The 24,532-nt window shown below is 46.3% G+C and overlaps 1 protein-coding gene across 3 annotated transcripts in view; it reads left to right on the top strand.

The window, feature by feature from the left end:
- The first annotated feature begins 1,829 nt into the window (after positions 1-1,829).
- Positions 1,830-24,532, top strand: part of LMBRD1 (LMBR1 domain containing 1) — an 88,334-nt gene continuing 65,631 nt past the window's right edge. For all 3 annotated transcript variants that reach the window (XM_026095882.2, XM_026095881.2, XM_026095880.2), the window contains exons 1-3: positions 1,830-1,956; positions 2,906-3,082; positions 15,099-15,159. In XM_026095882.2, coding sequence (XP_025951667.1) covers positions 1,885-1,956; positions 2,906-3,082; positions 15,099-15,159 — 310 coding nt within the window. In that variant the 5' untranslated portion in view covers positions 1,830-1,884. The remainder of the gene's footprint in view (positions 1,957-2,905; positions 3,083-15,098; positions 15,160-24,532) is intronic.

Raw genomic sequence — 24,532 nt, 5'->3', positions numbered from 1 at the left:
CAGGGATCTGTTTGGGCTTGGCAGCTGTGGCTCTCACACTGTCCCCTTAGGTTCTATGTACATAGATAAGGTACGGCACAAACTTCGTATCCCTGCCGCCTTCCCTCCTCCAGTATTTCCTCAAAAAGGACGGTTATTTATCAGCAACTAGATATTCCTTGAGAAAAACTGTCTATGTGCACATCGTCCTGCATTTATAAATGTAAGGACTCCCACAAGAGATTTTTAGTTTTTTAGTACCTGCTGGGCCGTTTCATGTTCTGCTTCTGCCACACACAGACCATACGCACAGAGAGATGGGAAATGCCCTTATGCCTTTAATTCCTTTCAATCCTGAAGAATCTCCATTTAAAAAAAATAACAAAACCACCCATGACTGGTATATTCACTCAGTAAAACTGTTCAAAAGGAGAAGTTTCTGTCTCTTAATTTTCACTACATGGATCTCCTGGGTTCTGAAATTGCTTTTCAAAGACTATCTCACTGGATCATGGAATAATTTAGGCTGGAAAGAATCCCAAGAAATCATCTAGTCTAACCTCCTACTCAAAGATGGGTCGACTAACAGGTCAAACCAGGTTGCTCAGGGCATTAGGTCATCAGGTAAAAAAAAAACCCTTCAAGTATGGAGACTGCACAACCTCCCGGGACAACCTGCTCTATTGCAACATTATCTGCAAGGTGAAAAACTTTTTCCTGTATCAAGCCTGATGCACTCCTGTTTCAGTTTATGCCTGCTGTGTTTCCTCCTCCCACCATGCACCGCTGTCAAGAGCCTGGCTCCCTTTTCTCAGCAACCTCCCCACAGGCACTGGCAGGCTGCCGTTTGGTCCCCCAAGCCCCTCTCTTCTCCAGGCTCAACCAGCCCTGCTCCCTCAGCCTCTCCTCACAGGGCAAGTGCTCCAGACCCCAGCCATCCTGGTGGCCCTCCGCTGAACTCACTCCGGTTTATCAATACCCCTCCTGCACCAGCGAGCCCAGACCTGGACATGATACTCTAGTGTGGTCTAATGGGGGCAAAGTAGAGGCAGATAATCCCTTCCCTTGACCTACTGGCAGGGCTCCTGCTGACACAGCCCAGGGTGCTGTTGGCCTTCGGTGCTGCCAGGGCACACTGCTGGCCACACTCCGCTCCTTGCCCCCTAGCACCCCGAGGTGCTGCAGGGCTGCTCCTGAGCCGGTTGGTCCCGGCCTGTATCACTGCAAGGGGCGCTTCCCCCAGGAGAAAGACTTGTGCTTCGTCCCTGAACCCCAGCAGACGAACCTGCGCAAGGCTCACGATGCAGGCGCTCACACCCTGTGCCCCAACTGAAACCAGCATGGCCACTCTGCGCCCTGGGCCCCAACTGAAACCAGCATGGCCACTCTGCGCCCTGGGCCCAGGCCCCCAACCTCCCGCCTTCTTACAACGCTGAACCCCCACCCCTGGACGCCTGCCAGCCTGAACCCTCACCCCCCAACGTCCGCCAGCGTGAACGCCCATCCCCCAGCGCCTGGCCCACCCCTGAGCTCCCCCGCCCTCACACCGCACACCCGCCCAGCTCGCGCTCGGCCCCGGCCCCGCCCCCCGCCGCGGCCCTGCCGCCCCCCGTGCGCGCTGGGGCGAGTCAGCGCCCGCCGCCGCTTCCCCGCAGAGCTTCGCTTTTCATTCGCGGTTTCTCTTTGCTGCCGGCCGTGACGGGGGGCGGGGCCACCCCTCCCGCGGCTCTGAGGTAAACCGAAACCAACCGCCGCCCGCGGCCCCGCCCCCCGCCCCCGCCTGTGACGTCACTGGCGCCGGCGGTGCCGCAGGTGGTAGTTGGCACGGTCTCCATGGTGACGGAGTTCCCCCCCCCCGCCCCTTTAAAAGCTCCGCCCCCAGGGCCTGTGCGGCTGCAGTGCCTGATGGGAGTGAAAATGGCGGCGGCTGCGTCCGAGCTGCTGACGGGCTGGTGTCTCTTCGGCCTCGCGTTGCTGGTAAGAAGCGGCTCTGCGCGGTCCTGCTTTCCCCTAGCGTGGGCCTTTGAGGGCTGCGGGCCGGCCAGCCCCGCGGCTGCCTCCCTCTAGCTGCTCTGGTGCGGGTTCCCTGAGCAGCCTAGGGGCGGCTGGTCCCCTCCCCGGGGGAGGCCGTAGAAGAGAAGAAGGCCGACAGGGGCCGGCTGGCGCTGGCTTTCCCCCTCCCTGCCCGCTCCCTCTGGCTGGAACCGGCTGCCTTTGTCCTGGCCTTTCCCTTTCCTCTCCCTGCTTCTCCCTTGCCTAGGGCCAGCCGGGGGTGCTTGCTCTTCTTTTCCCTGTGCCCCACTCAACCCTGGCCTGGAGTGCTTCCTTGCTGCTGCCCCCCTCAGCCTGGCCCAGGGTGCTTCCTTTGCCCCTTTCCCACCTTAAGCCTGGCTGGGGGAGGTGGCCGTGCCCCTTCTCTGCCTTCCCCTCCCCCCTGCAGCTCCCTCTGGCTGGGGGAGCTGCCCTTGCCCCTTCTCTGCCTTCTCCCCCACTGCCTCTGGGTGGGGGAGCTTCCCTTGCTCCTCTTTTGTCCTCCCCCGGCTGCCTGTTCCTCTTGCCTTTGTAGTGAGAGCTTTATTGATAATATCTTATTGGTGATGGTGGTGCTACAGTTTTGTAATTTAAAACCCTCTGGAAACTGAGGGTTTGGGGCTCTGTTTTTGTGTTTATATGACCAGCACTGCTTGTTTGGATTTTGGTCTGCCTTGTATAGGAATGCTGTTCTAGTTGTTGTGGCAGTCTGTTAGTTAATGTAGTGAGCTGTATGTGATGAATATAGTACAGATGCTTTGGACTCAAGTAAAAGGTGTTTTGGTGCTGTCCTGGTAATCAGTACTAGTAATAGGGTCTAGCTAGTAGCTAGTCAGTAGTTGACTTCTGTTGTCCTAATTATACAACTTTAACTATCTTTTACTGTGCATTTCAGGCTATTCTCATTTTCTGCTGGGTTTATGTGCGCAAGTACCAGAGTCGACGGGAAAGTGAAGTAGTTTCTACCATAACAGCTATTTTTGCATTGGCAATTGCTCTCATCTCATCAGCACTACTACCAGTGGACATCTTCTTGGTTTCATATATGAAAAATCAAAATGGTACATTTAAGGTACTGGCTTTTTTGAAATCTCACTACTTGAGAAAAGTGATTCTTATTGTGTTGAAAGAGGGCGTATCTTGCTTTATCTTAGGTCATCAAAGTGTTTAAAACCTATGTTAACACCTGTTTTGTTGCTTGAGGTTTTTAGAAGGCTTGGTACTAGCACTGCAAATATGATATGCTTTGTTTATTTGAAATGGATTTTGGTGCTAATTTTTTTCCTGTCAGACTTCTCAAATTCTAGCTGTTTCCAAACTTTATGTTCTCTGTATTGTGCTAAAATGAGTGCTTATTACCATCCTTAGGCTATAAATCCAACTTCTAGATGTTACTCTTTACTATGTCATAACACAGCAATTTAGAACAGAATTTGGTGCTATTTAAAAACAGACTGGATTGCCTATTTGCTGTTTGAGATTGCTTCATTTGCCCTCTTTTGCCAGCATTCATTGCTTCTGGTTCTGAAGTGCTGATACAGTAAATCTGTATAGGTCTAAATCTGTCTAAATGTAGACACTGAGAACCTGTAGATGTGCACTTCCTTTAAGAAGGGACAGCCAGAAAACCCCTGAAAGGATGGAAAATACAGTAACTTTTCTTGGCTGGTACTGCCTTAACTGAACTACTGTCTCTATAAGATGTGGGGGTTTGCTCTGCAAACTGATCTGTCTACTATAATGTTTTAAGGTTATGTCGTGAACCATTGCAATGATACATCGTCACAACACAGTAGTAATTCTTCAGGAAAGCTTTCTACTGCAGTAGCTTTAAACAAATCCCAAATGATGTGCAGGTCTTCCAGCATCTGTTATAGGGAGTGACACCAAACACTTTCTAGCTTTGGAAGTAGCTTTCTTTGTCTTTAGGCTTATCTGCAAACTGATCTGTCTACTATAATGTTTTAAGGTTATGTCGTGAACCATTGCAATGATACATCGTCACAACACAGTAGTAATTCTTCAGGAAAGCTTTCTACTGCAGTAGCTTTAAACAAATCCCAAATGATGTGCAGGTCTTCCAGCATCTGTTATAGGGAGTGACACCAAACACTTTCTAGCTTTGGAAGTAGCTTTCTTTGTCTTTAGGCTTATCTTTGTAGTTTGAAGCAACTCCTGCAGGGAAATAGCAACTTTGAATTATTTGATACTGTTACCTAAAAGCTGTCCCCTTTGGAGTCAATACAGTTTGAAGTATTGAGTGGAGCTGAGGGAATTGAAAGGCTAGCAACTGTAGCCCCTTCTGTTATACAGTCTTGATTTACTATAGGCTCTTTTTGTTATATTGCATGGTAGCAATTCTTACTGTTCTCCATGTTTTGCCTACATATAGTTCTGTGCCCTTTTTATTTGACTAAAAGGGATTTGGTGTTTTCAAAGTGAATGTCTTCTGAGACACTTGATCACTACCATTTAAAAACCAGCCACTTGGGCTTGAACATATTAATAACTGGAACAGCTTAGCAATGAGTTGTTATACCTCCCCTCAAACATACAGAAAGAGCTTGAAGTGTTTTTCTGTTTAAGTATTTTTCCTGACAGTATTTCTTTAGGAGAGCATATGTCAATTCTTGAAACACTGCTTGAACTTTGAGCTTAGCTTGGAGTGGAGCCTAGCTAGATCTGTAATAAAATGGATAGTTGTGGAGTCATGCTAGTGAGGTGGTTTCTACCACTTAAGGTTGTTTGGTGACATGGAAGATTAGTTCAGTAGTTCTGTGCAGGTTGCTTTTGATTCTTGAAGATGCATGTAGTGGCTACAGACTGATTTTCACTGAAGAAATGTGACTTGTGCATTTCTTAAATGAGCTGTGAGGGGAGAAGTGGTAAAGTATGAAATATTGAGAAGGATGAGCAGTTTGCTGATACTCTCAAAATAAGTTTGTGTAACAAGTAACTCTTCCATATTTTTGATTCTGAGGCTATGGATTCCAAGTGCATACTACTTTGATTATGTCTCTCCCCTAGTCTAAGTGAGGGAATGATCCTGAAACAAATGAGTGGACAGGAGTTAAATGTTTGCACAATAGATTCAATCTTGACTACCAGTATGTCTTGTTTTACAGCAATGCACTTAATATCTGGTACCTGTAATAATTCTATGTTCCAGTTTTGATAACCATAACATTTAAAGGAGGTGGTTGAAGTCTTGCTCTCAACTGAGGTTTTCTTTAGGAGGAGATTCTTGACCCCTCTTTACTTAGCTGCTTTCTGGCACTTTATAGTCTTGAACTAATATAGCAAACAGCCTGAAAAGAATATTCCTATGATGGGTTTGTATGTCAAGGAATACTTGTGATGAATTCAAATTCTTAAGTGATATGCTCTTCAGTACATTCAGCTAAAGGCAAATTGTTTTGGTTACTTTCAAAGCACCTTTAAATCAGAGAAGCTGTTTTAGCAGTAGTCAAGGCAGTCAGTTTACTCCTTGCATCTTATGTTAAAGAATTTCAATGGATAAAGGAGACTAGACTAAGTCATTGTCTAATAGAAGAATAAATACAATATGTAATAAAACTAAAGAAAAAGCGCTGGTTTGATTACTGTATATCTACAGCTGACTGGTACCTATGTCTTGAACTTGTTAAAATACTGACACTTGTCTTGAGTCCTGTGTTTAAAGTTTATGTAGACATGGAATTGCTGTATATTCTTCAGAAGTTTTGAATCACTAAGTGATCAATGGTGGGTGTTTCATTGACTGAATGAATCTGATTCTGTGCTCATTTCAAACAAATACTATGTGTTCACTTCCCACTCCACTCCCAAATGTGAAGCCAGGTCCTCCCAGAACCTTGCTAGTGTTTAGGAGCTAGCCTGCAGCCAGCATAATGCTTTTTGGCTGGGGCTCTTGCAAATTCAAGTCATAAGAGGCCTTTAGAATTGAGCTGTCACATGATTTTTGTGATGTTATTGCTAAGTAGTAACAGAATAAAGCTATTAAACTTTTAGCCAAAGCATTGATCTTCAGACATTGTTTGTAACACATGCATATAGAACTTGGAAGACATTTTTCATATGTCAGTAGGATGCTAGCAGATCACTGAGAGTGATAGTCTGGCTAGCCAGCAAAATGATGTAAACTGGCCAAGCTGAAAAATGCCCCAGTATTTGCTAGAGGTGAAGAATTTTGCATCAAAAGGGGAGAACTAGAGACCTAGCTTATTAATGTATGCATTCCTTGATTTTGAGAAATAAGTTTTGGAGGGAAATAGGCCAAATATGATAGTAAAGTTGCTACTGTCTTATTTAAGGAAATAAGTACACAGCATTCATTCTGCTAATCATAAATTAGTGATTTCTCTTAAACTGTTTGTTTTAATGGCTGCATGCTCTGATATGAATCATACCAGAAAGCATCAGGTTTCCATACTGCTTGTAAAGCTTTCTCATTAAAGTACCTTTGCCTATGCTTTTGAGACTTCACAGCCCTAATTGCTTCCTAATGTGTAGATGGTGCAGTTATGTCCTGTCTTCAGATATTGAACTAAAATTGTTCAATATAGCCTTGCAGAAATTCATTCTTCTCTCTGTGGTTCAGCTTAATGAGCTTCTACCTTTGTAGCAGTAATGAGGTCTTCCTGATTAATAATATGCTTGATACCAACTGGAGTAATGAAATCATGACATACTGTACCAATCGGCTTTTAACACTTGTAACTATTTGAATTTTGTGAATGTTTTAACTTGTTTTGTGTTAAGGAATGGCTACTGTAATAGTCTAGGTCTGTTATGGAAGGTTAGGCTTGCTGGCTACCATAACAGGGTCCAACCCTAGGTTCCTGCTGAAAAGCTTGGAGCAAGTCAAAGCAAATAATTAAATTGTAATGATGCATGTGCAGTAACTGCAGCTCGAGCTGGGTGCCTCCGAAGAGGGACCCTGAACAAAAATCCCTGGGCAATTATAACTTTCCAGTCTAAGCTTTCCACCCCTCACATGGTAGTTCAGACCAATAGTAATATTCAGGTCTGGGGTCTCCTGCTCCTTACTGGGTCTCATTGTTGTCCCTAGGCAGGCTGTTTCTTTCCTTATCTTTACTGTTGTGGTTTCTGCTGATGCATGTGTCTTTGTTCCTTGTTGGGTCCTGCTGTTGTGTCTCAAGGTCCTGACGAGGAGGTGGTAATTCCAGACCACAACAATTCTCACTGCCTGGGCAGTGAGGGGAGGCTTTGTTTCTCAAGGTCCGGATGCCCTGCGCAGGCCTTATTTTGAAGTTTTGACATCCTCCCTTTTGGAGTGAGAGAGACATTGTGAACACAGACTGCTTGCAACTCCCTTAGCTTTCCAGCTTGAACCAGCTCTGGGGCCCTTTCTTACTGAATGACGTGAAAGTGCCTTTTGTTATCTGAGTGTGACCTAAGGCTTCAGCAAATCTAGCTACTCAGGCTAAGCAAGTTTTATAGAAGTTGTGCTAAGCAGCTACCTTTAGACAGTTTCAGTTCAATAATTTCCTAAACAGTCTTCCCTTTTTTATTAAGCATCCCTGCTGTTAATACTTTAAACAGAGTTCTTGAAGTCTTTTGAGGCGTATTACTTTCCATAATCTCATGCCTATTACTTATGGTCATATTACATAACAGTTAAGTTTAACACAACTACTACTAGGTGCAGCATGTGGTTATAAATCCCTGTTGCAGTTAGTGACCATCCTAGAAGAGTTTCCCAACTATGATGTTTTCCATTCTTTACCCTTTCCAAGATGTGGTGTATTTTTTCTGCATAAAGATGAGCAGTGATTAGTTTTCTGTCCCTTTTTTGGATGCATTCTAGCAGTCAATGCAGGTCATCATGTTGTAGTAGTTTCTTTACTAGTGTAAGATTCATTCTAATAGGTTAAGTAGTAAATTTTGACTCTGTATAATTAGATTGTAACAATTAATAAGACATAATAGGAATTGAATAGTTAAAGTTTCATCCCATAATTTTGGTAAAGTTACAAATATTTGAGTGAGTACTTATATCTACAACTGTTATCTATGAACATAAGATTACAAAGTTCTCACACGTATGCATCTTTTTTCAATATATACAAGTACAGCTCAACTTCAACAGCTAAGTAAGAGCATAGTATGACAGTATATAGCCTGTTCTATTTAGGTTTTAACTTGGATTTTTGTAAAAATACTTTAACTAAAATGTCATCCCCAGGCTGTGTATCAGGCACTTGTATTTCAGGTGGTGTGGATTGATGATATTGAGCATATTAAGATTTTCAAAGCTGTTTTGCATACTCAGAACATACTGGGTTAGTTGTTCATCTCTGTCTAACAGGCTGGTCTTAGCTGGCATATAAGTCCTTAGTATAGCTAAATGTCTCCTGAAGAGAATTTCTGCTGGTGTTAGTCCTGTGGGTTGTCATGGGGGCATTCTGAACATCCCACAGAGCTAAGTTTAATGCTTCTGGTCATTTTAGGCTAGCATGTGTGCATATTCTTGTTTTTCTTTCAATGTTCTGTTCATTCTTTCTGCTTGTCCTGAAGATTGTGGGTGATAAGGGGTATGTAGGTTTCTTTTTATTCCTAATGATTTATATATTTGAATGATTATGCTTGCTGTAAAATGGGCACCTGTTTGAATCAGTGGCTTCTGGGACCCCATGCCTGGGTATGATTAGTTTTGGTAAGGCTCCTCCTGTGTCAGCTGTTCTTGTTGGGAAAGCTTCTACCCAGCCTGATAACTGATCTACTATCACTAACAAGTATTTGTACCCATTGGCAGATGGCATGTCCACATAATCTATTTGTAGCCTTTGGAAAGGGAAGTAGGCCCATGGTTGTCCCTGTAACTGAGCTTGGTTTGCTGCTTATAAACTTTTGGCAGGTTGTGCAATTATTTGTTTTTCTTTTTGCAGCTGTGTAAATTTCTGGAGCAGCCTCCACTTTCTGTACTTGGTTAGCTACTGCCTTGGCTCCTGCATGAGCTTTATTGTGAAACCACCTAGCTATAGTAACAATTCTACCAAAAACATGTAATTTTTCTCCTGATTGTCCATATTCCATCATTGTTTTGCTTCCCACTGTTTCCATTGCTTTTCTCTTCCACTGAGCAGTCCTTTTTATATGTAGTTTTGGGATCTGTTAAATTTGGCCATTTGCTTTGGTTCATCATTGGAATTGCCACCACACATTCTCTCAGAGGTTGTCAGGCTGCAGCCTTTGCAGGGGTATCAGCTAAAGCATTTTCTTTACTAATTTCTGTAATGTCTTTAGCATGGGCTGGGCAGTGTATTGCTGCAATTTCTTTGGGCAGTTGGACTGCTTCCAGCAAACTACATATTTCTTCTCCATTAGCTAACTTCTTTCTTGATGTAAAAATCTTCATTCTTTCCATAACGTCCCAGTTGCATGCCATACCCCAAAGGCATATGGAGAGTTGGTGTAGATATTAACTTGCTTTCCTTTACCTAGGTGTGCTGCATGTGTCAAGGCCACTAGTTCTGTTCCTTGTGCATTCATTCATGTGGGAAGCAGTTTGGCCTCTATTACTTGTTTTTGACTGACTGCAGCATACCTGGTTTGTTGTTGTCCCTGCAGGTATTAGGATGAGCTGTTTACAAATAGAACTAGATTCAGGGTTTGCAAAGGAACACCAATTAAATTGGTTCTCAGCTTACTTGAAATGTGTGTTACTGGCTCATATTGTTTTTGTCCATTATCAGGCAGAGGTATTAGAGTTGTTGGATTCAGGATATTGCATCTTTTTAGGGCTACATTATCTGCCATTAGGAGGATCAGTTTGTATCTGTGCCTGTTGTGACAGTAATGCTTGGGTTGTGTATTGTTTTAATAGTATCTCCACTTTGTGCAGGATGGACTGTTACAGGGTGTCCCAGAATAAGAGGGCAGCTTTTCTCTACTGTTGCTGCTGCTACTGATTTAATGCAGGCTGGTGCCTCTGCTGCAATTGAATTTAGTTGAGCAAAATAATATGCTACTGGCTTCTGGTGGGGTCCTAATTTTTGCATTATTACTCCACTGGCAATCCCCTTATGTTCATGCACTTACAAATTGAAGGGCTTTGTATAATCTGGGAGCCTGAGAGCAGGTGCAGTTGCCAAAGCTCCTTTTATAGTTCTAAAAGCTTGTTCTCTTTCAGGGCCTCATGCAATGGGTTCTGCTTTCTCACTTCTAGTTGCCTCTGTCAGGGATTTTGTTAACTTTCTTCCAGGAATTCATGGTCTGCAAAATCCCACAGCTCTCTGTTACTGGACAGGGGAGTTTTATTATAGCATCTACTCTTTCTGGATTTACTAGTTGTTACCCTTCTCTTAGAATGAGCTCCATGTATTTTACCTTTGACACAGCTGGAGTTCAGATGGAGATGCCTGGTGCCACTTTTTCTGCTAAAATAGTACATCATCTTTTTTACTTGCTATCAGTAAATCATCTACATATTGCATGGGAGTTGACCCCCCCCAATAATTCTACATCTTTTAAATCATTCTTTAATATTTGTGAGAAAATTGCAGGAGACCCTGTGAACCCTTGTGGGAGGTGTTTTCATGTACTCCACTGCCTTTTCAGGGTTGCTGAGGTTCCCTTCTTGTCATTGTGAGGGATTGTTCTCATGGGCTAACTCTTCATGCTTGTAACTCCCCCCTGCCAGCTATCCCTTGGAGCCGAAAAGGACACTTGCACTGCACCTATCCTAAGTTTTTACAGTAATAGCATTCTCTCCCTTCACTTCCTCTCCACTCTCCTTTCTTGTTCAGCTTTGTTTTTCCTCTTGACCATCATAAATGAATACTGCTACACTTAAAATCTTTTGTAAAGTCTCCCCTTGTCAGCCTGGCGCATGCTCTTTAAAATACTCTTGCGTATCAGGGGCTGCTTGATCTATAAAAACACTAATTGCGAGTGCATCATTGAAGTTTTGTGGGGTCATTCCTCCATATTTTAGCAGGGCTTGCTGCAGCCACCTCCAAAAGTCACTGGGGTGTTCATCTAATTACTGTCTGCATTCTTGCACTTCAGTCCAATTTACTCCTAACTCTCTGCATGCTCTAATTGCTTCTACTAAACTTCAAAGTCCTGTTTGACACATGGCACTCTCCTGCATTATTATAATTCCAATTTGTATCACTTGCTAGCCAGGGTTTTTTTCCCCTGGCTTGCTGCACTACTTCTGCATCTTTAATTATCTTATCCTGTTCATTTGGTTGAAATAATTCCTTCAACTGGAGTGATACTCAAGTTCTTTTGGGCTGTGCCTGGTCCATACATTAGAAAATAACTGGACACATTGCTCTGCATCTTCTCTTAATCTCAGTATTTTACCCCTCCCATAAGGCAAGATTGCTAGGGTTCCAGGGTTGATTAGCAAATATCTGCAGCATGGGCGGGGGCAGTGGTGGCTGGCTCCTCCCTTTCCCCTTGGCTGTAAAGTGGCAGGATTAGTTGGCACATTGGAGATCATAGGGTAGAGTAGAGGGAGGAGGAGAAGTAATGAGAGATCATCAGGCATACAAGGTGGAGCAGAAGCTTTTGGAGCATGGTCTGGGGTACAAGTATCTGCTAACATGAGTTACCTTTGGGTTCCTTCCTGCTCTCCCTCCTGGCTGAAATGTTCCTGTGCCAATACCCAATTATCCCAAACATACCAGTAATCCATTTGAGTTGTAAACCTGTCTTCTAAATGACTTCATGAGAAGGTTCATGCTGATCAGAAGTCCCTTGTGGTGGCCACTGTCCTGCTGGGTTTCCCTCCTTTGTCAGGAATGGCCAATCCTCCTGGCATAGTTGGATCAACCTTTTTCTTAAGTTCTTGGTACCATCAATCTCACTCCAATTTAGCAAAATTTCAGCTAAGGGTGTCCCCTTTCCTATGCCAAAATTTCCCATATTGAGTTCCTGAAAAGTGCATCTTAAGCAGATCAGGCAGTGCACTTCCTTATCAGTAACACCAGCCCCTGTGGCTGGTGTGATCTCTTTCTGTGAACCACACTCACCACCTGAGTCTTCAAGTGCTAGGACTGCTGTCCCTTTGCAGTGGGCAGCCTCCATACCCCTGTTACCAGACCAAAATTTAGAATTTAGGCAGGAATTTAAGACTTGCCTTTTCAGTGCCTCTTGTTGCCAAAGATCCCAGGTGAATTCACCTGATGGTGCCAGATGATTGTCTGGAGATGAGAGGCCCCAACAGTGGTTGCCTAGAGTCCCATCTGGGTTGGTAAAATTATGGAACATTAGGCTTGCTGGCTACCATAACAGGGTCCAACCCTAGGTTCCTGCTGAAAAGCTTGGAGCAAGTCAAAGCAAATAATTAAATTGTAATGATGCATGTGCAGTAACTGCAGCTCGAGCTGGGTGCCTCCGAAGAGGGACCCTGAACAAAAATCCCTGGGCAATTATAACTTTCCAGTCTAAGCTTTCCACCCCTCACATGGTAGTTCAGACCAATAGTAATATTCAGGTCTGGGGTCTCCTGCTCCTTACTGGGTCTCATTGTTGTCCCTAGGCAGGCTGTTTCTTTCCTTATCTTTACTGTTGTGGTTTCTGCTGATGCATGTGTCTTTGTTCCTTGTTGGGTCCTGCTGTTGTGTCTCAAGGTCCTGACGAGGAGGTGGTAATTCCAGACCACAACAATTCTCACTGCCTGGGCAGTGAGGGGAGGCTTTGTTTCTCAAGGTCCGGATGCCCTGCGCAGGCCTTATTTTGAAGTTTTGACATCCTCCCTTTTGGAGTGAGAGAGACATTGTGAACACAGACTGCTTGCAACTCCCTTAGCTTTCCAGCTTGAACCAGCTCTGGGGCCCTTTCTTACTGAATGACGTGAAAGTGCCTTTTGTTATCTGAGTGTGACCTAAGGCTTCAGCAAATCTAGCTACTCAGGCTAAGTGGCTACCTCTACAGTTCCAGCTCAGTTTCCTTAACAGGGCCACTGGTCTCATTGCACATCCTTGAAATATATTGTTGATCCTGTACCTATCAATACAACACACTTTCACTTTTAAAGGTAATATGCATGTTCAGTAAACTGGAACAGCTTAAACTGGTAACATTTGAAAGCAATGGTTTCAGTGACCAAGGTTATGCAAAGTTATTAGGATGAAGTGCAGCAGAACAATGCAGTGCCCAAATTCTGCTGATCTTGGAGAATTCAGGGTCATATTTTCATGTCTTAAACTCCAATTGAAGATAATGAAACTTCACCTTCTTAATCTCTTGTGCCTTAGAGTTTTTTCCTGCATATCTTACAAGTTTAATGTGCCTATACTCTTGGAAGTTAAAAGAATTGACTTTATCAGCTCTCTGGGCTGTAATGAGTGAAGAAAACAGACTAGATCTAGAAGCTCCTCAAATCAGTTCTGAGTCCATGTTTTACAAGTACAGTTCTGCCTATTGTACTTGCTCAGTAAAGTGATATTTTGTTGGAAATCCACACCAAAAGAATAAGCAAAGCAGAACTCAGATTTCCAATGTCACCATTGCTCATGAGAATGAATCCAAGACTTAAGAAGGTAACTTCTGTCCTTTCAGCTAAAATCTTTCATCTTTTAAGTCCTGAAGCTCATCCATTCTTGGTGCTCAGAGACCAAATGCATGTATAACTTTCCTCAAAAAATATCAGGTGGGTTATGCCATACAGGCAGTCTTGGACCTCTGTATGCAGTCCCTGGGCTTGGCTGCCAATGATCATGCTATGAACTCTCAAGCTTCCTTAAATCAATAACTCCTTCTGAGGAGGAGGGGAAGTGTGGGAGCAAGAACCTCTGCCTTCTTGCTGGGTTTAATTACCAATGCAGATAGAACTGTGTTTCACTTTGGGCCCTTTCTCATTGGCCCCTGTTTCACAAATGGGCCCTTTCCATTGAGTCATGACTAGCAAAACTGATCTTGAATATCTGACTTCTGTCATGAGTTCACAGTCACAATCTAGAGTTTGTTTCTACAACTGAGGTTCAGTTAGGCAGATACCAATCTCAAGTGGTGTCTTAGAGCTGCAATCTTAGCAATTTCCAGTATCAGCCTTACTGATATAAAACTACTTGTGTGAGGGGTATTGACTTAAAATGAGTGGGTCACTTCACTGGGTACTTCCATTAATGCTTTTACATGCATATTCTAAAGAGTTGCAAAACAGGCCTCTTAACTTGTTTTTATATCTTAAGAGCTGTTTCCCAGCCAAAACTCTAGTTTTGTGACTGGAGATGCTAATGCTTGAAGCAACTGTCTCACTTACATTGCAGTATCTAGGGAGAGAAGGTGGGCTGCTCACTTATGATCAGCTCTGCCTGGGAGAGGCTTTCAGCATAATGTAGACAAGCCTCTAAAATTGTCAAAGCTGCACCACATCCAGCTACAGGGCTGGGCAATTCATGCAGCTTAGTTATCTATAGGCAGTCTCTTTGCTAATAACCCCCACGCATAAATCTTGAAGCAAAGTGATTCTTTGCTCTTCAAAGAAAACCTGTCCTGAGGACAGTGTCTCTGAAAGAACTTTGCGTGGAAGCTTAGTGGAAGCTTAGATCAGTAGCGATCTAAGCTCAAAAAGAAGGGCTAGAATTGAGTAAGAACACATCCATTCTTCATTTTAGGAAGATCGCTTGAAAAACAGCTTACACAGCTTCAGACTGATGTTGGTGCACTGTGATATTCATTTCTATTAAACTTATTTTTTAATGTGTAGATTGCCACTTAGTGTTTAAGTACAAAATAAAGACAAATATACTGAGTTGTCAGCTGCTAAAGAATGTGTTCACTAACAATTTCACTTTTTTATTTGAAAAGTATGTATGGTAAATGAAAAATCTGTGTTTTAAAGGGCTCCGATCTGTAGAAAAACAGTTTTAATGAAGTTAGTGGTGAAAATGAGTATAGGTGGTTGGGAGGCTGAAATACTTCTGAAATGTAGTGCATTTGTCAATCATACTTATGTGAATTAGCTCCTCAAATTCCAGAGTTTAAAATGAACAAACCTAGTGCCTGCCACTTTTCTTAAGCAACTCATATGAGCAATTTTTTCAGTTCTTTAAGGATGCTGTTGAAGTGTTCTTTTGTGATGTTAAATGCTTATCCTTTATTGCTAGGACTGGGCTGATGCTAATGTTTCAAGACAAATTGAAGACACTGTACTTTATGGATATTACAGTAAGTATTTAACTTCTAATTTTTCAATTAATAGAAACTATAGTACTTTTAAGGGAAGGCCTTAAGTCATGAAGCTTTTGGGTGTCATACTGGATTACTCCTTGGCTAAACATTAGCTTTACACTTGGACCCCTTCAGTGAAGTTTCTATGTTCAAGAGCCCTGTTTAAAAAAAGTCATATTTTGAAGACCAATACAAGAAAAGGCTAATGTCATACAATCAGCTGTGAACATGTATGCTGTGCATATGTATTTATAGATCCCTTAGGGAAAACTTTTGGTTTTGATTTTTTTGTGGCACTTAACATGCAGCAGTGTCACAGCTTTCTGCATTGAAGGCAATGTGATGCTTGCCTACCATGTATAAAGTCACTGCAACTATTACTGCATCACTTGCATTGTGAGAGTATTCAGCTTCAGCAACTTCTGTACTCAGACTAAGAGCTACTGTAATTGAGCATAATGGAGCTGATCTCTGCATGAGGTAAGTCAATTCTAATAAGATCCACAAAACTTCTTGTATAGTTCCAGTCTTAAAGTTGTCCTGTAAACATCTTCCCTTAATAATGGATCATGTTTAAGAGGTAGCTATGGGAAATGCAGTTTACTTAAACTGACTGTCTAGTTGATGCTACAAATTCGAAACAGAAGTAGTTACCTAAACTAAAAGTTTCCTAAAAGTTGAAGTTTCTCAATAAAGATTATTAGCTCTTCTGAATATTTTCAGAAGGTCAGGAAATGCTCAGTTTCAAGTAGTGGGCTCTTTGTGCTGAGTTATGAAATACTTGTTGCCTGAGACTGGTATTCAGGCAAATAAACTAACAATGTGTGGTTTGCTGCTGAGTGAAATTTGAAGCCAAAAGTGGTAAGAACACCTGTGTCTTCAAAAAATGTGAACTTCAAATATTAGCTTATCTTCCACAAAGACATTCAGTATGGAATAGCTAAATAACTTTGTAATTTTGCTTTTTACTTGCTAAGTTGTTAATGGCTTGTTTAACAGCTCCAGGGTTTTTATGTGAACAGCCTTCAAACTATTCTGTGAACATTTTGTATAGATCTGTGAAACTGGGGTAAACTTCTGTAAAACATAGTTTAGACTGACCTTTAATCCTGCCCTAGAAGGTTGGGAATAGTTGTCAGGATGCAAATGTCTTCTCTAATTAAAACAAGTGATAATTGATTCAGACTCAAGCTTCATGATTTGGGTAATATGTTGAAAGGTTGTTATGCAAATTAGTTTGTTAGCTGAAGCTAAAGAATTTCACTTTCATTACTTCTATGAAAAAACAACTACTACTGCCTTCCATTTAAAGTACCATTAAGACTTGAACCTAATTTAGGACATCTTCTGGATTTTAATTTTAATAGATGAATCATGTGACTGTCAGTTCTCATGGTTTTGGGGGGGAAAAGCAAAACATAATTTGAGAAACAGGAAGTTCATTGGGCATTGTTGTACTTTTGAGTTTTGGAAAACAGTTTAATTCAAACTAATGCAGGGTAAGAGCTCTAGAACCTGCTTAGTAGGTGGTTACTTCCAGTTCAAATAGATTATTGGAATACAGAAGGCTAGGTTTCTCATTTGGCCCTACCAAAATGTTGGGGATTAAGTATTTTAAAGCAGAATGCCTTTTGGTAAATCCTGACCTATGTATATACTTCAAGGACTTTGAGGTCTATCTGGATAGGTCTACTTGCAGTTTTGTAGGGCTAATATTTCACAATATGTCCTCCAGATGGTGGTAGAGATCTAGAGATGCTTTTCAAAAATCTTTTCTTTTGTGATCTTAGTTGGAAAGCATCTTTTCTAACTAGTTTTCTTTGAAGCAAACAGTAACTGTTCTGATGCAGAGTTCTGAAAAGTAAGTTACCTTTCTTAGGTTAAAAAAAAAAGCAGTAGAAGTGCTCAGTTAAGTCTAGGTCCCTGCTGCTGTTGCAGTGTAGGGAAATGAAAATAGAGAGAATGGGTTCAACAAATGTCTCTTCTAGTCTTCCGTAGCCCTCCTCCCCCCGTTTCCGCTGCAGCCTCCTCCCCCCGTTTCCGCTGCAGCCTCCTCCCCCCGTTTCCGCTGCAGCCTCCTCCCCCCGTTTCCGCTGCAGCCTCCTCCCCCCGTTTCCGCTGCAGCCTCCTCCCCCCGTTTCCGCTGCAGCCTCCTCCCCCCGTTTCCGCTGCAGCCTCCTCCCCCCGTTTCCGCTGCAGCCTCCTCCCCCCGTTTCCGCTGCAGCCTCCTCCCCCCGTTTCCGCTGCAGCCTCCTCCCCCCGTTTCCGCTGCAGCCTCCTCCCCCCGTTTCCGCTGCAGCCTCCTCCCCCCGTTTCCGCTGCAGCCTCCTCCCCCCGTTTCCGCTGCAGCCTCCTCCCCCCGTTTCCGCTGCAGCCTCCTCCCCCCGTTTCCGCTGCAGCCTCCTCCCCCCGTTTCCGCTGCAGCCTCCTCCCCCCGTTTCCGCTGCAGCCTCCTCCCCCCGTTTCCGCTGCAGCCTCCTCCCCCCGTTTCCGCTGCAGCCTCCTCCCCCCGTTTCCGCTGCAGCCTCCTCCCCCCGTTTCCGCTGCAGCCTCCTCCCCCCGTTTCCGCTGCAGCCTCCTCCCCCCGTTTCCGCTGCAGCCTCCTCCCCCCGTTTCCGCTGCAGCCTCCTCCCCCCGTTTCCGCTGCAGCCTCCTCCCCCCGTTTCCGCTGCAGCCTCCTCCCCCCGTTTCCGCTGCAGCCTCCTCCCCCCGTTTCCGCTGCAGCCTCCTCCCCCCGTTTCCGCTGCAGCCTCCTCCCCCCGTTTCCGCTGCAGCCTCCTCCCCCCGTTTCCGCTGCAGCCTCCTCCCCCCGTTTCCGCTGCAGCCTCCTCCCCCCGTTTCCGCTGCAGCCTCCTCCCCCCGTTTCCGCTGCAGCCTCCTCCCCCCGTTTCCGCTGCAGCCTCCTCCCCCCGTTTCCGCTGCAGCCTCCTCCCCCCGTTTCCGCTGCAGCCTCCTCCCCCCGTTTCCGCTGCAGCCTCCTCCCCCCGTTTCCGCTGCAGCCTCCTCCCCCCGTTTCCGCTGCAGCCTCCTCCCCCCGTTTCCGCTGCAGCCTCCTCCCCCCGTTTCCGCTGCAGCCTCCTCCCCCCGTTTCCGCTGCAGCCTCCTCCCCCCGTTTCCGCTGCAGCCTCCTCCCCCCGTTTCCGCTGCAGCCTCCTCCCCCCGTTTCCGCTGCAGCCTCCTCCCCCCGTTTCCGCTGCAGCCTCCTCCCCCCGTTTCCGCTGCAGCCTCCTCCCCCCGTTTCCGCTGCAGCCTCCTCCCCCCGTTTCCGCTGCAGCCTCCTCCCCCCGTTTCCGCTGCAGCCTCCTCCCCCCGTTTCCGCTGCAGCCTCCTCCCCCCGTTTCCGCTGCAGCCTCCTCCCCCCGTTTCCGCTGCAGCCTCCTCCCCCCGTTTCCGCTGCAGCCTCCTCCCCCCGTTTCCGCTGCAGCCTCCTCCCCCCGTTTCCGCTGCAGCCTCCTCCCCCCGTTTCCGCTGCAGCCTCCTCCCCCCGTTTCCGCTGCAGCCTCCTCCCCCCGTTTCCGCTGCAGCCTCCTCCCCCCGTTTCCGCTGCAGCCTCCTCCCCCCGTTTCCGCTGCAGCCTCCTCCCCCCGTTTCCGCTGCAGCCTCCTCCCCCCGTTTCCGCTGCAGCCTCCTCCCCCCGTTTCCGCTGCAGCCTCCTCCCCCCGTTTCCGCTGCAGCCTCCTCCCCCCGTTTCCGCTGCAGCCTCCTCCCCCCGTTTCCGCTGCAGCCTCCTCCCCCCGTTTCCGCTGCAGCCTCCTCCCCCCGTTTCCGCTGCAGCCTCCTCCCCCCGTTTCCGCTGCAGCCTCCTCCCCCCGTTTCCGCTGCAGCCTCCTCCCCCCGTTTCCGCTGCAGCCTCCTCCCCCCGTTTCCGCTGCAGCCTCCTCCCCCCGTTTCCGCTGCAGCCTCCTCCCCCCGTTTCCGCTGCAGCCTCCTCCCCCCGTTTCCGCTGCAGCCTCCTCCCCCCGTTTCCGCTGCAGCCTCCTCCCCCCGTTTCCGCTGCAGCCTCCTCCCCCCGTTTCCGCTGCAGCCTCCTCCCCCCGTTTCCGCTGCAGCCTCCTCCCCCCGTTTCCGCTGCAGCCTCCTCCCCCCGTTTCCGCTGCAGCCTCCTCCCCCCGTTTCCGCTGCAGCCTCCTCCCCCCGTTTCCGCTGCAGCCTCCTCCCCCCGTTTCCGCTGCAGCCTCCTCCCCCCGTTTCCGCTGCAGCCTCCTCCCCCCGTTTCCGCTGCAGCCTCCTCCCCCCGTTTCCGCTGCAGCCTCCTCCCCCCGTTTCCGCTGCAGCCTCCTCCCCCCGTTTCCGCTGCAGCCTCCTCCCCCCGTTTCCGCTGCAGCCTCCTCCCCCCGTTTCCGCTGCAGCCTCCTCCCCCCGTTTCCGCTGCAGCCTCCTCCCCCCGTTTCCGCTGCAGCCTCCTCCCCCCGTTTCCGCTGCAGCCTCCTCCCCCCGTTTCCGCTGCAGCCTCCTCCCCCCGTTTCCGCTGCAGCCTCCTCCCCCCGTTTCCGCTGCAGCCTCCTCCCCCCGTTTCCGCTGCAGCCTCCTCCCCCCGTTTCCGCTGCAGCCTCCTCCCCCCGTTTCCGCTGCAGCCTCCTCCCCCCGTTTCCGCTGCAGCCTCCTCCCCCCGTTTCCGCTGCAGCCTCCTCCCCCCGTTTCCGCTGCAGCCTCCTCCCCCCGTTTCCGCTGCAGCCTCCTCCCCCCGTTTCCGCTGCAGCCTCCTCCCCCCGTTTCCGCTGCAGCCTCCTCCCCCCGTTTCCGCTGCAGCCTCCTCCCCCCGTTTCCGCTGCAGCCTCCTCCCCCCGTTTCCGCTGCAGCCTCCTCCCCCCGTTTCCGCTGCAGCCTCCTCCCCCCGTTTCCGCTGCAGCCTCCTCCCCCCGTTTCCGCTGCAGCCTCCTCCCCCCGTTTCCGCTGCAGCCTCCTCCCCCCGTTTCCGCTGCAGCCTCCTCCCCCCGTTTCCGCTGCAGCCTCCTCCCCCCGTTTCCGCTGCAGCCTCCTCCCCCCGTTTCCGCTGCAGCCTCCTCCCCCCGTTTCCGCTGCAGCCTCCTCCCCCCGTTTCCGCTGCAGCCTCCTCCCCCCGTTTCCGCTGCAGCCTCCTCCCCCCGTTTCCGCTGCAGCCTCCTCCCCCCGTTTCCGCTGCAGCCTCCTCCCCCCGTTTCCGCTGCAGCCTCCTCCCCCCGTTTCCGCTGCAGCCTCCTCCCCCCGTTTCCGCTGCAGCCTCCTCCCCCCGTTTCCGCTGCAGCCTCCTCCCCCCGTTTCCGCTGCAGCCTCCTCCCCCCGTTTCCGCTGCAGCCTCCTCCCCCCGTTTCCGCTGCAGCCTCCTCCCCCCGTTTCCGCTGCAGCCTCCTCCCCCCGTTTCCGCTGCAGCCTCCTCCCCCCGTTTCCGCTGCAGCCTCCTCCCCCCGTTTCCGCTGCAGCCTCCTCCCCCCGTTTCCGCTGCAGCCTCCTCCCCCCGTTTCCGCTGCAGCCTCCTCCCCCCGTTTCCGCTGCAGCCTCCTCCCCCCGTTTCCGCTGCAGCCTCCTCCCCCCGTTTCCGCTGCAGCCTCCTTATTGAACTCAACTTGCTTTTCAGAGTCTTAAGTTGTGTGAGTTGTCTATGTGTGAGTCCTGTGTCTTGGCATATTAGTTTGTTACTTAACTCAGGTCAGGTGCAGTTTGCTATATTCTATTGGCGTCTCTTTGTAAGTGTACTTTTGAGGATATGCTATATTCTATTGGCGTCTCTTTGTAAGTGTACTTTTGAGGATATGCTAAACTTACTATTTTCTATTTTAGATAACCAATAGGCAGTATTTAGTAGTCTGAAATGGTTAGGCTGTGGTGGTTCCTAGGTTAAGTCTTGGATGAGAATTTATCCAAATTGATGCTTGATATAGCTTGGATTACTTTTGAATATACTTCCACCTGCTTATTTTAAGTGTTTGATATTGAGCCATTCAGAGGACTTGAGCTTCTAGGAATTAGGAGCAAGTCAGATGGAATTAAAAATTTTAACAGTATTTAGCATGTCTTTCCCTAGGACCAGGCTGTAAAAGACTTGCATAGCTGTATTTGAGAAATACTGCTAAGGGACTTCTACAGACACTTTCCCCTAATCGGTGTAGTTTTAAGAAGCAGAACACAAGTTCCAAGTCTGCATTTATAGTACTGATGACTACTATGCTGAAATGTTTGATGCAGGACAATTAACATAAATGCTTTGTGATGAGAAGTCTGAAATTTGTTGGGGTATTATATCCCTTATAACTTTCAGTGGGAAAACAATAAATCTGTCCTTGCAGTAAGTCTTGATCCAAAATTGTAACAAATCTTCTGTTGGGTGTGAGAATAACTTATTTGGGAAGAAACGCTTGTCTTTGGTTTTTTTTGAAATAGTTTGTGACTTATACTATTAAGTTGCTTAAAACAGTGCTTTGCTATGTAGCTTTCTGTGATGGTTATTTCTGGTTAACTAAAGGTATCTTTCAAAACAAAGATCTTACTCCTACTGCAGCTGAGAATTTGTGTGCAGTGGACCAGCGTATGTTGCCATCCTGAACAACAGAAGGTTTGTGTGATGAAGGACAGCTGAGCATATAATGTACTTGAGCCTCCAATAGCCTGAAGGGGATTTGGGGGGCCATACTGGTATCTTTAGTCTGCAGGAAATCTCTCCACTGTTTTCTGATATGTTCTAGTTCCTTCTGCTTACTTGATCTTGCTATTCCTAGTGTCCTTTGGTCTTATATGTGGGGAGTGGGGGAAGGGTGGTCAGAATTAGTGATGTGCAGCCATGCAACTACTCTAGTGTTCTCTGCAGTTTAACTGAAACTTGATGACCTGTCATCTAATATGGTGTTACTGAAGCTTATATTAGTTTCAGAAGAATAATTAGAACAGTCTTTTTAATACTCATTTTCATTTGAAATTTAATAGACAACTGAGCTGTCTTTGCATACTTCTGAATAAGTCAAAATGATGAGACTATTGCTTGTAGTCTTCAAGTAGCCTTTCTTATAGTTAGGGTGTCTTTGTACTTATATTGAATATGGTGCAGTGCAAAACAGCAGAAATGACTTATTTTGGTGACTGAGATTGTAGTTGCTGTCAGACACCTCTTAAAAAAAACCTTCCAATGAATTCTTGCTGAAGTTTGCTTAGACTTTGAACTCTGTGGTGGTGGGGGGGTCATCACTGTGCTGTGTTGCCTAGACAGTGGAGTCTATTTTCAGTGACAGTGCTTCCAGGTTATGGTGCTACCTGGAAAAATGTTTTGAAACAGAAGCTGGACTCCTGAACAAGAGCAGAGTGATCACTGATTTGTAACTGTTATAAAATGTGTGGAAATGAAATAATGAGAAGTAAGACAACCTTAAGTCATGCTAGAAGGTTAGACTAAGGGAGTTGGGGCGGGGGGGGGGGGGGGGGAATGCTGCCTTTTAGTTGCCTGGGTGTTTGCTGCTGCTAGACTTTTCATTAATTTTGAAGGGTAGCTTTCCAGGGAATAAACAGCCTTTTTAAGTAGGGAGAACAGGCAATTAAGTGCCTGCCCATAGGTAATTAACTTATGAGCTGATGAAAGGGGCTGCTCTTCCTCTTGGGGAAAAAACTCTAAAAAATAAAATAAAATGCTCTTACTCTTATTTTTGGTTGGGGGACTTTTAAAAGACTTGGCAAAGTTTCTATATGGCAGAACAGGAGGAAGAATGTAGCCATTTAACTATATAAACTGCAAGTTCCATTTTTCAGTTCTAACTAAAATTTCTCATAGGAAGTTTTAGCACTTTATCTTGCTTAGAATGATTTTTTTCTTTGGAAAAAGCATATGAAAAATTCTTTTGAAATTTTTCCAGTGTATGGTTCTGTAAAGTTACTATGGTGACAGTGTTTAACTGAGCAAGCAGCAGAGCTGTTGCAGCAGTAAGCCTAAGCTGGAATTTGTTACTACATGTAAATAAATAAAACTATATTCAAATTGTAGTACTAAATTCTTTCTCAAAATGCATTAAAAGGCAATCTAGCTTTATCCCAGAAAATATTTAGGGTAAAGTTGAGGTGTGAGTGCTGATAGAGAATCTGTGATGGATGGAAAATTCTGGAATGAGTCTCATGCTGCATGTCTTGCACATGTGTGCAGATCATCTCAGGGTTGATACCCAGTATACTACTAGTTCTCAAGTTCTCTTAAAGTGTGAACAGCCAGTATGCCTTCCTGATGCAGAGGGTTTGTTAGTGTTTGCTGAGAACTTCAATTTTAGTGAAGCATAAAGCTGAAGTTAGGACTGTTGAATGGCCTCAAATCATGGCTGTGGGGCAGAAAACTGCAGCTGTAGCAGACTGTCAGTTTGGGTGGACATGAACACCTGCCAGGCTTGTGAGCTGCCTGAAGGTATTGGTGTGTACGTGGGGATTTCCGTGTTCTCCATCCTAAGGAAAACTTACAGCTCTACAGAACTGCTAACTTCAGCAATTGAGTTAGCAGAAACAGAGCATAGATCTATACTTAAACCACTTAAGTTAGGTCTGGGAGCATCTTTGCAATACATCACTTAAAACAGTCCAAGACAGCATGCAGCTTTAGTATGTAAGTGTGCTACTGGTGACAGAAGGATTTCCACTTCCAGCAGTGTGCTTTTTGCCCCTGCTTGAGCTAATGCTGGCATTTGGTGGATGCTTGAACTGTGCTAACCCAAACTTTAAGTTAGTAGAAATTCACTTTGTAAGTGAATTGAATTGCTGAGGTTGGAAGGGGACCTCTAGACATCATCAATCCCCTTGTTTACAGCTGGGTTAACTAGAGCAGGTTGCTCAGAAATGTGTCCTGTTGGGCTCTCAATATCTCCAAGGGCTGAAGACTCCACAGTTTCTCTGGGCAACCTGTTCTAGTGTCTGACCACCTTCAGTAAAAGTTTATTCTGTTTAACTGAATTCCTGTATTTTGGCTTGTGCCTATTGCCTTTTGTTCTTTCCCTGGGTACCAGAGAAGAGTCTGGCTCAGCCTTATTTGCCCCCTTGCTGCCTGTCAGGTATTTATGTTCATTGATAAGATCTCCCTGAGCCTCTTCTCCAGGCTAAACAGTCCCAGCTTTCTGTCTACATGATGAATGTTCTAAGCCCTAAATCATCTTTGTGGCTCTTTGTCAGACTTACTCCAGTATGTCTGTTCTTTCATGCTGGGAATCCCAGGACTGGACATAGCACTCCAGATGTGGCCTCACCATTGCTGAATAAGGAAGAATAATCACCTTCCCCAGTCTGCTGGTGATGCTCTTCCTCCTAATGCAGCTCAGGCCGATGTTGGCAGCCTTTGTCACAAGGGCATGTTGCTGGATTTGTGGATATGCTTTTTGCTGGTGTTGCGAGTTAAGCTGACCCAAAACAAGATTTAGTGAACAGTGGAGCTGGGGCA

The sequence above is a fragment of the Dromaius novaehollandiae genome, chromosome 3 (assembly GCF_036370855.1).
Source record: "Dromaius novaehollandiae isolate bDroNov1 chromosome 3, bDroNov1.hap1, whole genome shotgun sequence".
NCBI lineage: Eukaryota > Metazoa > Chordata > Aves > Casuariiformes > Dromaiidae > Dromaius > Dromaius novaehollandiae.
This window is presented reverse-complemented; position numbering and strand designations above follow the sequence as displayed.